The sequence below is a fragment of the Talpa europaea genome (assembly GCF_964194135.1).
Source record: "Talpa europaea genome assembly, chromosome: 7".
NCBI lineage: Eukaryota > Metazoa > Chordata > Mammalia > Eulipotyphla > Talpidae > Talpa > Talpa europaea.
The window spans coordinates 85,064,814-85,080,436 of NC_140074.1; the positions used below are offsets into that span (position 1 = coordinate 85,064,814).

A 15,623-nucleotide genomic window follows, 5' to 3' on the forward strand; every position below is an offset into this window, starting at 1 on the left:
CTTGAGGAAAAAATGCAATAAACCTAACAAAGCAATAAATAACTATTTTCTCCTTTATATTCCACTCTAAACAGAAAATAAGCATGTTAAAATACTATTTGGCTAAGAAAAATGAAATAACAAATTAGTAAAAGCAGTGAACACCATTTAAAACCATTTAAAGGTACCTTCAAAATAATTCAGTAAGATATACATTTTGCGGCCCTATTAAATGTCTGTCTTGGGTTTCTACCCACCCCCACCTCATTTGTAATCCATCTTTATTTTTTTTTTTAAATATCACTGTCAGAATCTGTATCACCTAAACTTGCTTATTTATTTGTTTGTTTGTTTGTTTATTTAAAGATTTACTACTTTATGCATACAAGAGCTGGGGTGTAGGCCAGAGATGTTGGAGGGTGAGAGGATTCACCAGAGACAGAATGGGGAGCAGAACAGGCAGATTGACTGAAATAAACTGCTAAGGGGAGCAGTGGGTGAGACAGGAGAGGTCTGCTGCACCATGTGGGTTAGCTTCCTGGCGGGGATGGAACTCAGGCTGTAGTGGCTGCTAATAGCTTCAGAGTGCTGAGACTTAACCCCTTGCACCACCAGGGAGGCCCACCTAAGTTATTTATTATAATAAATCTGAAAATGTTTCTTCTTTTTCACTTTGCCAATGAATTCCTGCAAGACCTCAATCAAGCTGTTTTCTATGTCATCTACAAAGAATAATACCTGGACCTTCCACAAAAATTTTTGGAATAGAGATTCCAAAAAAATCAACAAGAAAGAGTATCTGAAATAGCACTACTCGCATTTACTTTCGCACTATCATTCAAAAGCAGTGCAAACTAGTTTTAGTGGTCAAAAACTTGAAGTAGAGGGAAGAGAAAAATTTCAAAGCAAAATTCTGGTCATAAAAATGTAAATCCCAGGGTGGCGCAAGGGGTTAAGACGCAACCTATGAAGCAATCCGCAGCCACTGCAGCACAAGTTCAATCCCCAGCTGGCCAGGGAACAACCCACATGGTGCAGCAGACCTCTTCTGACTTGCCCACTGCTCCCCTTAGCAGTGTACTTTGGTTCTATTCCCCGCTGTGTCTCTGGTGAATCCTCTCACCCTCCAGCACCTCTGGCCTACACCCCAGCTCTTGTATACATAAATAAAAATAATCTTTAAAAAAAATGTAAATCCCACTTCATACTTTTTTTTTTAAAGATTTATTTATTTATTTATTTATACGAGCACTGGGTACAGTCAGAAGCACAGAAGGGTGAGAGAATTCACCAGAGCCAGAGCGGGGAACAGAACAGGCAGACTGACAAAACACATTGTTGAGGGGAGCAGCGGGCGTGGCAGGAGAGGTCTGCATGCCATGTGGGACCCTCACTAGTGGCCGGGGATCGAACCGGCGCTGCAGAGGCTGCGGGCAGCTTCGCAGCCCAGCGCTCAACCGCGGCACCACCAGGGGAGGCCCCCACTTCATACTATTAACATGGAAGGTAGCTCCATTTCCCTAAGGAAAATATGGCATGTGGATAAACTATGCCAATCAAAGAATGGAAGCTCCAGAGTAAATGACACAGAGTATATTATGACTTCTATTTCTGAAAAACAGGAACATTCCATAAGAAATAGAAAATGGGGCCTCTCTGGTGGGGCAGGTTAGGGCGCAGCCTATGAGGCTGTTCATAGCCACTGTAGCACGAGTTCGATCCCTGGCCAGGGAGTTACCCACATGGTGCAGACTTTTCCTGGCTCGCCTGCTGCTCCCCTCAGCAGTGTATTTCAGTGGATCTGCCTGTTCTGTTCCCCACTCTGTCTCTGGTGAATCCTCTCACCCTCCCCCACATCTCTGGCCTATACCCCAGTTCTTGTATGCATAAATAAATAAATCTTAAAAAAAAAAAAAGAAATGGAAAAATGATAAAAAGTCGAGTTCTTAGAAATGGTAAGGCTTTAGTTTGTTTTCTAATAATCTAAATAGTTTAGAAGTCTAACTTTTAAGAGCTTTAGCTAACACTGAATTTTACAATTTAACAGGTCTAAACTTATAAATATGAACTACTTAGCATTTTAACCTTGTAAATGTCCTTCCAATGCTTTCCTTTTAATGTCAAGGTAGTTATTCTGTAACGTTCTTTCCTGCAATTAGGCTAAAAAAGAATATTTTGCTTATGGTGGTAAAGAATTAAAGTAGTTGAAGTCTTATGATCCCTAAGCCCAGGGGTAAAATATCCATTACATAGTCTAGAAATGGGAAGGCTTATTTGTAAAACTTAAAATTTCACTTATTATTTCTAATAATGTATCCTAAAAATGTGATATTACTGTTCAGATTATTTCACAGGAATTTCAAAATACTTTATATCAAATTTCCTTAAATCTGCTTAATTCCAGTAGTAGGTAAGGAGTCCCACAAATTACTGGTATTGACATTTTGCTGCAGAAGGAGCTGAATGACAAGTGAAAGGAAAGTCTGAACATTAGTCATCAAGCTATGAACCTTTCAGGCCACATTTTAATTCCTTATTAAGTAGAAGTTATCTTCTCCCAAGTTCCCTTGCTGACATCTCTTCATACCAGGAATTTCCAAAGTTACAGTAAAGCAGTTACTTCTTTATACCCTGCTGACTAAAAATCTGCTCCTCATGGAAAGTTCTATCTTTATCTCCCCTGTACTTGCAGCCAAGCCCCATTTGATGCTGGCACAATATCTTGCTTGGAAGTTAACTTTTAACAGAAATCATATACACTATGACTGAAGTGCTAATGGATAAACAGTTTGCAAGAGAATGTAGGTCCATCTGTGCAAACACTGTAGTAGGCATGCTGAGGGTCATACCTTCTCTGAGACAGCAGTGAAGGTCATGGCGTGGGTCATAAGTGACTCACCAAAAGTCAACCTCTCGGCTTTACTCATGTTCTTCAAGGAGACACCAAACACTAACTCATGGTCATAACTGTGGAAAAAGTGGAGAGAGTATAATCATGGAAGGAAACTGGATTCTGGTTGTAAAGGGAATAGTGAAGAAACTCAAGGGGCTCAAGAGCTCCAAATAAGTAAAAAGCTCTTCAGAGAATATGGTACATGCAGAATTTAGTTTCTCAATGGGATTCCATTCCCTATGTGTCAAACAGTACTTAGGAAAATATTAAATGGTTAAATAAACATTCTCCATATCAAAGTGCTGACAGGATAAGCTTGCCTTGTCCTTTTGGCAAAAAATTTTTTAAAAAATTTCTAAAGTGACTTCTTTCAAAAAATATCCCTCTTAAGTTGGCAGAATCACCTAATTTCTGAATTTACTCAGACCATTTCTGTGAAATTTAAATGAAAAAATGTCAAAATATTCTTTAATATTTTCAAAGTTAAAAAAAGTTATTCTCTATTCTAGTTAACTCAGTTTCTTACAAGTAACAATCACTTATAAGTAATAAATATATTTTAACAGGGAATTCTCTTTGATTTAGCTCACAAGTGAATATTCATTGTTATAGCTAGCCAGGAGGAATGCTTTAAAACATGTATGCAAATTAATCCTAGTTGTCATAGAGACAAAATAAATAAGGCATCAAACAAAGATAAGTAGTTAAAAAGGATCAAATAGCAACAAGAAACCTGGAAAGCCTTTCATTACATTTCCAAATGTACTGGGTTTATCTACACAATCAACAATTATTTCTTTAATGTCTTTCTCATGTGGATGGCTTTTTAGGAACACCAACAATTTCAACTCTAATATAAAATATGATCTTGATTTCCCACATTAGACCAGTAAGTATGTGGAGTTTCTACTCTGAGTCCTCAAACTATGGATGGAAAAAAGAGATCCACCCTCAGGTTGACCTTAATCTGGGTGAACCTCAGTTGAATCATTTTGTACCAAGAGTGCACTCCAAAAGCAACAACCCAAATGACTATTTAAAATTTCTCTTACTCACACATTCATGTCACTGAGACCCAACTTGCCATTGAAGTGTTTTCCAACATCACAGCCAAACCACACAGCCTAGAAGCAGAAGAGAGAGGAAGATAGTAGGTCAACATAAATCCTATCTTCCTATTACACTAAACAGGTAGAAGAAAAGACTTAACTTCCAATGGGGAAGATAGAGAAACAACACTAACCTCTCCATCTTTGATGGAGGCAGCAACCATCTTTTTCAAGAAGTCAATGGGCTGGTTGTTATAAAGAGTTTTTCTCCCTCCAACCATATTGCTTAGGTATTCCACTGTGTAAAGTCTGTTGTACTTGTGTTGGGGTCGAGGGTCATTCACTAAACAAATCTATGGAGATTAAGAACATGCTGATTAGACCATAAAAGCAGGAAATGTCAAGCAAGACAAACAGCTCGCCTCTAAGTTCATTTGTTTGCATAAAGTTCACCCACTCTGACTATAAGGATAAGCATTACAACTACACTGCTAATATAACAAAGAACAAAAGGTGGCAGTTATGTGACAGAGGTTCTTGCATATTCTAATTAGTGCAAAGCACACATATGGGAACTGTACCAATCTGTTTTTCCTACTGGCAAGATTTGTCCAAAACTCATTTGAAAAATTGCAAGCACTGAATATGACAAGATGGAGAGCCTATCACTATAAGATTCCTGCTCTCAAGTTAATAAGACAGGCTTTAGACCTGGCAATAATACCGCAGCCAGTCTGAGATTACAATTATAAAACAAAGTCATTTGCTTATAAGAGATTCCAAATACCAACAAAGAAAGGGAATTCTGATCATCTTGCTAGGTAGGTGGAAAAGAACTAAAGATAGCAGGAAAGACTAGGAAGTGACACTGTTCCCTTCTACCAGAATCCAAAGAAGGGTCCACAGTACAGAGGTACTTTGAACCCATGGGAAGAAATACACAAATCATTTTGATTGTCTTAGCACCTGAGAATGATTCTGGGCCCAAATCAGGAGAGCATATGGGAATTAAACTGACTGCTGGCCTACACTTAGAAATCTCTGAAAAAAGCATTAGGAAAGATAAGTCCTAATGTGACCATTTTATTTGGAGCATACAATACCTCAGAGGAAGGAAGAAAAATTTTATTTAGTGTCTAGCTTTGATGATCATGCATATTAACCCAGGAATCTTACACCCTTCCTGGGAGTCAACAGGCATTTGAAAGTTAACAGCCAGTGGCTGCCAGTTCCAGCCTCCAACCTTATCTTCCATATTGAATAGTGGCTTGACATGCTCCTTATAAAATTCCAAGGGTGTTATGGGGCCAATCTTCTGATAATTTTTATCTTTGTCTCGATACTCCCAGGTGAATGTCTCTGGTGGATTTCCTAGGCAGATGCACACCACTCGGAATATCTGGAAGAAAGTAAGACAGGTAAGTAATGGCTATGGGGGAATGGCATTTTTCACATCTTCATTTTCCTCAAGGGTGGGAAATAAGGAATCAATGGCTGAATTCAAACCAGAACTATCACAGGAAATCTATTAAGTTCCAAAAATAAGGTTGATGTCCAGGATTTGATATCAATCAACTTGTAAATTCTCAAATAAACACTCTGAATAATACAATCCTGAAATGTTAATATTTAGTGCTTTGTATTTGCCCTGCAAATTAAACTTCCTTAGTCAAAAGACTGCTCATCACTGATACCCAACAAAACCTGGGCTGCTGCTCTGCTGATTATTATTATTTTTAAAGATTTATTTATTTATGCAAGAACCAGGGTACAGGTCAGAGGTGTGGGAGGTGAGAGGATTCACCAGAGACAGAGTAGGGAACAGAACAGGCAGACTGACTGAAATACAATGCTGAGGGGAGTAGCAGGCGAGTCAGGGGAGTTCTGCTGTGCCATGTGGGTAGCTCCCTGGCTGGGGATCGAACACATGCTGCAGTGGCTGCGGACAGCTTCACAGTGATGCGTCTTAACCCCTTGCACCACCAGGGAGGCCCTCTACTGATTATTTTTCAGGTGACAAATATAACATACTTTATAAATGGATTTCTTTGTCTTTATACATCTAGGGTTTCCTCTGATTGTGATAGGGTCTTACTCTTAGAAAAGTCATCAACTTTTCGAAGAAATCAAAAACCATTGAAACAAAAAAAAATCAAATATTTGGGAATAAATCTAACAAAAGAGGTAAAGGACCTATACAAAGAAAACTATAAAACACTGTTAAAAGAAATAGAAGAAGACACAAAGAAATGGAAAGACATCCCCTGCTCATGGATTGGAAGAATAAACATTATTAAAATGGCCATCCTACCAAAAGCAATATACAGATTCAATGCTATTCCAATAAAAATTTCAATGTCATTCTTCAAAGAAATAGAACAATTATTGATGAAATTCATATGGAATCACAAAAAACCCCGAATTGCCAAAGCTCTCCTGAAAAAGAAAGAAGGGCATGGAGGCATCACACTCCCAGACTTCAAACTATACTACAAAGCCATAATCATCAAAACTGCATGGTATTGGAACAAGAACAGACATACAGACCAATGGAATCGAATAGAAAATCCAGAAATAAACCCACAGATTTATGGTCAACTAATCTTTGACAAAGGAGCAAAGACTATTCATTGGAGCAAAGAAAGTTTGTTCAATAAATGGTGCTGGGAAAACTGGGTTGCTACATGCAAAAGAATGAAGCTTGACCACTATCTCACACCATACACAAAAATCAACTCAAAATGGATTAAAGAACTAGACATAAGACCTGAAACCATAAAATATATAGAAGGAAATATAGGCGAAACACTACGTGATTTGCACATCAAAGACATCTTTACAGATACATCACCCAAAGCAGTGATAGTGAAGGCAAAGATAAACAGCTGGGACTACATCAAATTAAAGAGCTTCTGCACAGCAAAAGAGACAATAACAAAAACAAAGAGAAACCCCACTGACTGGGAGAACATTTTTGCACCCAACACTAATGATAAAGGACTGATCACAAAAATCTACAAAGAGCTGATGAGATTCAACAACAACAAAGAAAATAACCCAGTCAAAAAATGGGCAGAAGAGCTAAAAAGAAACTTCTCTGAAGAGGAAATGCAAATGGCCAACAGGCATATGAAAAAATGTTCAACATCACTTGTAATCAGGGAAATGCAAATCAAAACTACCATGAGATACCATCTTACACCAGTGAGAATGGCACATATTAAAAAAACTAGCAACAACAAATGTTGGCGAGGGTGTGGAGAAAAAGGAACTCTCCTGCACTGTTGGTGGGAGTGCAAACTGGTCCAACCACTATGGAGAGCTGTGTGGAGATTTCTTGACCTACTAAACATAGAGCTTCCATATGATCCAGCAATTCCACTCCTAGGTATTTACCCAAAGGACACAGAAACATCAATTCCAAAGAGCACCTGCACACCTATGTTTATAGCAGCACTGTTTACAATAGCTAAGCTTTGGAAACAGCCCAAATGCCCAAAAATAGATGACTGGATCAAGAAGATGTGGTACATATATACCATGGAATATTACTCAGCATTCAAAAAAGATAAACACATGCAATTTGCAGCAACATGGATCGCGCTGGAAGGGATCATGCTCAGCGAAATAAGCCAAAAAGAAAAAGAAAAATACCGGATGGTCTCACTCATAGCAGGAATCTAGAAAACTTAAATAAGGGACGAGGAAAATGAATAACTATAAGAAAGTGAAAATCAAAATCAACAAAAAACTATGAACCAGAGACACTTTTTGGGGGGTGGGGGGCGGGAGGGGAGGGATTGGGGTCAGAATGGGGGATTGCAATTGTATGGGGAATATAAAAATAAAATTTATTATAAAAAAAAAAAGAAAAACACATGTTCACTTTAAAAGTGAAATAAAAATGACATGTCTTCAAAAAAAAAAAAAAGAAGTTTTCAGAAGGAGACAACTGAGAAAATTGAAAAGACATTATCAATAGATGGATACAAGAAGCATTTTCTGCACTGAGCCCATAAATCTAGCTTGTAAGGAGCTACAAAGCACCAGCAAGACGACTGAATGAAAATCCACACCAAGGTACTTCATCTTGAACTGTCAGAACATCAATTATAAAGAAAGGATCTTCTCAGCTTGTGGAGTAAAGGAATGACAGTCACATCCAATCATCAGTTATGAGAAGGAATGTGATTTCTCCCAGCAGCACTGGGGACTAGAAGACAAGGAAGGAATACCTTAAAAACAGTGAGAGAGGGGCCTCCCTGGTGGCACAAGGGGTTAAGACACAACCTATGGGGCGTCCCCTGGTGGCGCAGCGGTTGAGCGCTGGGCTGCAAAGCTGCCCGCAGCCTCTGCAATGCCAGTTTGATCCCTCACCGCCTGGTGAGGGTCCCACATGGCACGCAGACCCCTCCTGCCGCCCGCTGCTCCCCTTAGCAGTGTACTTAGTCAGTCTGCCTGTTATACTCTCTGCTCTGGCTCTGGTGAATTCTCTCACCCTCCCGCGCTTCTGACTGTACCCAGTGCTTGTATAAATAAATTAAAAAAAAAAAAAGTCATCAACTTTTCAGCTGAAATTTGGATGACAATGTCAGTGAAAGGTGATACTAGAACAGGAATAACTTTTTGTAGTAAGATACCATTTTTTGGGTTGGGAGATCATAACATTTCTAATGGTGTCACAATACCTTCAACTTAGCATCATTACACTCCAAGGATATATTTTATATTATTTTCATCTTATAGAAAGGCAAAAAGAAGTACAGATACTTTCGCTAGGGTAAGAGTATACAAAGAATTTCCTTTTCTAAACCAAATACGCTATTTTAAAAAAATATAACACCATGGCATCAATTTTAAAAAATGTAACACTGCCTCTCCTCTTCTTTTTCCACCTCATAATCACTACCCTGATCCAGTAACTGCATTATTTGTACCACACATTTGTATATTCTATTTATACCAAAAAGAAAAGGATCTTATATTTTGTTCTAAATACTGTACATCTGATAGGCCCACTTAATTCTCATAACATTCTCTCAAATGTGTTATTATCTGCCCTTTCTTTTCAGAAGAGATGGAGACTAAAGAAATGAAGTGAACCTACTTAAGTGCACTACTCAGTTAAGTGGCAGAACCATGATGTAAACTGAAGTCACACACTGGTAAAAAGGGAACATTTACAGACTGTCTCCTGTACTGTCTTACAATATCTGAATATCGGATCTCTTAATCCCATTTTATAGATAAGGAAACCAAGGTCCAGGGAAGTAACTCAAATAAAGTCACAAAACCAATTAGAACTCATAGAATTAAGACTTGCACTCAGATCTCACTTTAGTGGTATTTTCATAATACCATGAATTAAGTATTAGCCATTTCCTGTTAACTTTTTTAGTTTTGTATAATTTGTCTCATCCAAGAAATGACCCTAAACTTATGAAGTTCAAGGATCAAGTCATACATGTTTTATGTCCCCCATAGCATCTATATGACCTAGATATAATAGCTATCTGAACTGCTCCATTCTCCACATCACTACAGGATGAATAATTTTAGAAGCACTACTTTCTTCATATCACTTCCCCGTTGAAGATAATGTTTCCCTATTACCTTCTGCAACAGATCTATACTACATGACCTGATTTATTTTTTTCCCTTTTAATTTAGGCATAACATATATTCTGTAAGTATGCTAAGTACACTAAACTTAAGTATACAGTACAATTCAACTTGTTATGTCCATATGCGCCATATACACACCACTCAGATCAATATGCAGAACACCTCCAGGTTTCCAGAGGTACCCGGGCCCCAAGGTAACCACAACTTGATTCATACCTTTGATTAGTTTTGCCTATTCTTTCTTTTTCCTTACATCACTGTAGTCCCCATAGTTCTCTTGCCACCATATGGTTCACCCGTGAACCATCACCATATTCCCTTGTGTACATCCCTCTCCTATTCTGCCCTCCTTTTCTCCCCCATCCTTTGCTGTGTGCTTCAGTTCTACAGTCAGCTTGCTAGCTTTGACTTTTTCTTGACCTTTTGTTTGGTTTCTCTGTATTCCACATATAAGTGAGGCCATCTGGTATTTATCTTTTTCCTTCTGACTTATTTCTGCTAGCATAATCGCTTCCAGCTGCATCCATGTTGCTGCAAATGGCATGAGTTTGTCTTTTTTGATCGCTGAGTAATATTCCATTGTATAAAAATACCACAACTTTTTGATTGCCTATTTTTGGGGCAATTGGGTAGTTTCCCTATCTTGGCTATTGTAAATAGTGCTGCAATAAAACACAGGAGTACAGGTTTCCTTTCAAATTAGGTTTTTTGTGTCCTCTGGGTAGATTCATAGGAATGGAATTGCTGGATCATATGGTAGATCCATTTTTAGTGTTCTGAGGAAACTCCACACAGCCTCCATAATGACTGGACTGGTTTACATTCCCATGAGCAGTGTTAAAGGGATCCTTTATCTCCACATTCTCTCCAGCATTTGTGGTTTCTGGTTTTTCTAATGTGGGCAATTCTTACTGGAGTGAGGTGGTATCTCACTGTGGTTTTGATTTGCATTTCCTTGATAACCAGATGTTGAACATTTTTCTATATGCCTCTTGGCCATTTTTGTTCTGCCTATTCTTTAAAAAAAAAAAAAAAAGATTTATTTATTTATGCATACAACAGCTGGGGTACAGGCCAGAGATGCAGGGGGTGAGAAGATTCACCGGAGACAGGGGGAACAGAACAGACAGACTGACTGAAACACACTGCTGAGGGGAGCATCAGGCAAGGCAGGAGAGATCTGCTTCACCATGTGGGTTTCTCCCTGGCCAGCTAGGGATCCAACTTGTGCTACAGAAGCTGCGGATAGCTTCATAGTGCAGTGCTTACCCCCTTGCGCCACCAGGGAGGCCCAGTTCTGTCTATTCTTTAATTTCATTTATTCTCTTTTGTGTCTGGCTTCCTTTGTTGACATCGTGTCTGAGATTCATTCATGGCACTGTGGGTGTAGCAATTTGTTCTTTATTGCTGAGTAGCAGCCCTGAAATACATTTAAATTTCCTTCTACTATCCTGTTATGTGTGCATTATAATAATATAACATAGTACAATATTATTTTCCAGTTACTGGATGTGTGAGTTATTTCCAGTTTGGAGTAGTTGTGAATAAAGCTGCTAAAAACATTTGAATCCAGTTTTCAAGGCATTTGAAGGAATTTACCCAAAGTAAAAGTTCCATTTGTTCTATGTTGTTGCAATACCTGGCGTTATGTTTTTAATCTTAACCATTTGGGTGGGTATATTAAGGCATCTCAATGTAGTTTTAATATCCATTTCCTCAATGAATATGGTCAGATTTCAAAGGCTCTGTGTAACTTCACCCCATCTTCTTTCCTATTATAGATCCTGTATTTCAGTCAGTCTTGCCTGTGTCTCAAATGTAATCTTTTCCTAGACTAATATCCCAAACTTGGTAGTTAGAGCAAACATACCAGCTCTAGTCCATTCTGACAGAGCACTGATTTGCAACTGCCAAAAGTTGAAACAGCAAATCATCACCAATCAATTCCATTAATAATTAAGAACATTTCTTTTTCCTCTAATTAAGGGGAGAATAATGGCTCCCCCAAATCCATAGCTATCTTCTCATTTTATAGATTAGAAACATATATTGGCAAATTCTGTACTAGAAAGAAATCATGATCTCTTTATCTTTCTCTAATCTTCTCCTTCATTTTGCCATCATGACACATTAGATTTTATTCCTAAATTTCAAAAAAAAGGAAATGCAAATATGGATGAAGTTATTAGTGTAGCCAATCTCACCCTTACATTCTTGAAAGTAGCAGAGTTGTTTTATTTTTAAAATAATGTCTTACTATTTCTACAGGTTCTTTTTATCCCTATGGTCTCAAGCAGGGCAAAATGATAGTTATCTCAGATGATGACATGAACCAAACCCAAAGGAACCCTAAAAGTAGACAAAAGGGAAGACTTAAAAGAACAAAACAAAGCTATGGTCTGTAAGAAATATACCTGTACATCCTCTCTTCTCTTTGGAACCCCACTTAGGAGAACACGGTCATTCTTAACCTGACAGAATATTCTCCGCCCTCATTTCACCCTCTTCTCTAGATTATGTTTGCTCCCACCTTTGTTCTAGAGAGAATCATTAAATAATAAGCTATGCCTGCTTTCCTAACAAACTCACCCCTTCCACTTTCATCCTGAAAGATCATTTAAAAGAAGCTTATCATACTTAAGTAGTTGTTTTGAGCAGCCAGGACTTCTTCAGAGTGCCCCAGGGGGAAATTCATTAGATACCCCAGTTCCTATCTGGTTTCCTCATCCACGAGGGAATGTACACCTGCAATCTCCCAATTCTCAGTCTACATGTATACATCATCATTGACAACTGACACTGTGTATTTACTTTACTATTCCCAGTGCATTTTAAGGCTCAAAGAGTCTTGAGACAGACTGGAACCTGATACCAGGTTCGAATTTATTTTCTGAACCAAAGTTGGAAAACTAGGACAGACTTGCCTATGACATTAGGACTATAATTAAGAATAAAGAGACTCTTATTTCATATGTTATTATGGGAGACAGAACCTGATTCTACTATCTTAACAGAAACAAATTAACTTACAGAGAAGGTTATGCGTGCCTTTCATTTTGTTTGCTGTTTTTCAAGAGAGAAACTTCCTTTGCAAGGATTTACTATGTGCTTTATGAGCCTAAACAGCTGGTCCCTAAATCACCTTGTCTGTAACCATGTAGCATTTTCAGGTTTTGTTTCCAGCACAGAAAAGAAAAGAAAATGCACAGGGCATCATTAGCAACTGTAACTGAGCTACTTGAGCCATAGATAGCTGTGTGAATTCAAAAGACCAGAGAGTCACTACGCATTGGCTCAACACCAAGGTTGCAAATGCAACTTTAGGAATCTATCATTATGAGGAAGACATGGCCACTGGTAACTATAGGCAAGAAAATGACAATAAAGTGTATGGTTTGAACATGTTTAGATGAGGAAGGTTCTATAGACTTAACTGATAGGTATTTTCAACTAGTCACTGTTTTCACATGTATATAAATATTTACCAGTGAAATCATTTTGATCAATTCTCAGTTATCCAAGATGGTTCACCCAGTTTAGTCAGGGCCTTGACAAAAATTAGGGAGGCTAGGACCAGGCCCAGTGAAGATTAAAACAACTAAGTGAATTTCTGTTTTCTTTTAAACACATTCTAAATATAAATATGAATGTTTTACTGTAATATACATAGCAGCTAATTGGGCATTTGACTCCCTATCTGAAATAAAAAGTGTTTCATCATTTCCTCCTTTTCCCCAAAAATGCATTAGAGGAAACTTGAAATTTTTCTATCTAAATGAATTCCATGGTGAATCCTTTTGCAAGACAAATAGTCACACTTTTCTGCATGTTTATAAATCTGAATTTTTATCAAAGTCACCTGTAAGGTATGAATGAATGAGAATAAGGATAACATCTCTTTTCTCAGATTTTATAGTAAAACTATAAAGAGGGCATGTTGCTCTGCCCAATACTGTTTACCCTGATTACATATTTTTTAAAAAAGATTTATTTATTTATGCATACAAGAACTGGTACAGGCCATAGAAGTGGGGGGTGAGAAGGATTCACCAGAGACAGAGTGGGGAGCAGAACAGGCAGAGGACTGAAATACACTGCTTAGGGAAGCAGTGGGCGAGACAGGAGAGGTCTGCTGTGCCATGTGGGTAGCTCCCTGGCTGGCCAGGGATTGAATTCGTGCTGCAGTAGCTGTGGATTGCTTCACAGTGCTGACGCTTAACCCCTTGCACCACCAGGGAAGCCCCTGCCCTGATTACATATTATCCAAGTCATTTCATCAGCTTGTAACTCTTTGAAAAGAATATTTGGCTCCAAGTCAACTAACAATAGTTAAAGGAGCTCTTATTTGTAAAAAATTCTCCAAGCATAATCTCCAGAGATCTGCTGTTCTGAAATAACACTCTCTATTCCCAATTAGAGAACAGGTACAAAGCTGGAAGTGAACTTTGGACATCCAAGTCTGCTCTCTAGTGGGTAACTCAGGAGTGTTACCTGCTTCTTACAAGAAGCATTTAACATTCAAGACAAAACAGTGAAACAGTGAACACACACTGGGCATTGAATACAAATCATTGTACAGAAATGAACAAAATAAGACTAAAACCATATCCCTCAGAATATAATTACATATTGAAAAACTACAATTAGCCCATTTAGAGAAATATATTTCTGACTTCAAGTGAAACTGCCCTCTCCAACCTAAGTACTTCCTTTCATTCCTGCCTTGTTTTTCTCCACAGCATATTCTTCTGGCATATTAAGCTTATATTTTATTCATCTCTCCCTTCTAAAAAGTGAACAATGTGAAGGCAGGAATTCTTGTTTGTTTGGTTCATTGCTAAATCCCAAATGCCTAGAAATGTGCCAGCTGTGTGTGCTAAGGAAATACTTACTGAATAAAACATTTGTAAATGTGAATTTAAGACCAGGCTCAGTATCAGATCCAAACTGATAAAAAGGTATCAAAATAGTAAAGGGAATGAACTCAGGGAACATGGAATTTACAAAATGCTAGAAAGCTGACAGCAGAGCTATCTGGCTCAATGACACCTGGGAACACTTTTCCCTAACTCCCAACCCCATAACGATGTGGCCTTACTAATTTCAAATTTAGTCTAAAACAAAACAGGAGACTCCAATGTTTTGTTGGGAGAAATTTCTCCTAAAATTGTGATAACCCTCAAGTGTAAAAGGGCGGTGATAGTGATACACCAAAAATTGAGTTCAATTTCTAGATCCACTGAGATCTTTCCCTTACACTCAAGTGGTGGGGAGGGATGTCAATGGAAGCCCTGCTCAGCTATATACTGCACCTGTGTCTGCCTCTTGTGGTCATCTGGCTCTGATTAAGATTTACACCCCTGACTAATTTAATTGGGAGGTTAAACTAACCTTACAATATGGGTATGTGTGGTCCTTCTCTACAATCTAAAACTCACCAGAAAAGCTACAGTTGGAGTTGGTATGGTTTATATTTCAGTTTATATTCATTTTATATTTACTGTCTATATTACTGCCTATTAGTAGGCACAGTATAAATTGTAAAAAAGGGTCCCACCTGTCAAGTCCAATTTTATAAAGGAGCCCACTTTAGCTCAACTCTAAAAATATTTTGCCTTATCAGAGATCTGTTGATTTTTAAATTATTTGCTAAAATATGATAATAGAATCAGGAAAGGGAACAGAAAAAAGAAAAAAGGACCACAGAAAGCATGAGACATGGTACATGGGGCAAGAATGTACAGATTCCAATTTAAAGACAAATGATGTGAGACTGAAAATACCATCAGGCAAACCGGCGGCTAAATTGGAAGACAGATATCAAGAGAAAGGAAGAGGTGGGATGTTATAGCTGAAAGTCAGTTGTGAATACAGAAGGGTGAGTTTAAAGCCAGTATCAGGCAGAATAGAGGAAACTGTAATAATCAGAAAGGTCATCTCAAAAATAACCACCAAGCTACTCATAAGGGGGCAAATCAGTAGAGCTGAAAGATTTCTGTACTTGGAACCAATGTAGAAGTGACTGAATCTTAGCTTCTTCATTTGTACTTATATAGCCTATTGAGAGAATGCAAACT

General features: G+C 38.2%; 1 protein-coding gene across 1 annotated transcript in view; it reads right to left on the reverse strand.

Moving 5' to 3' along the window:
• BLMH (bleomycin hydrolase) overlaps positions 1–15,623 on the reverse strand; it is a gene marked incomplete at both ends in the record, with an annotated part of 47,484 nt that overhangs the window by 15,062 nt on the left and 16,799 nt on the right. The window contains 4 exon segments of the mRNA XM_084237852.1: positions 2,829–2,946; positions 3,929–3,996; positions 4,116–4,274; positions 5,165–5,320. Of these exon segments, the coding sequence (XP_084093978.1) occupies positions 2,829–2,946; positions 3,929–3,996; positions 4,116–4,274; positions 5,165–5,320 (501 nt within the window).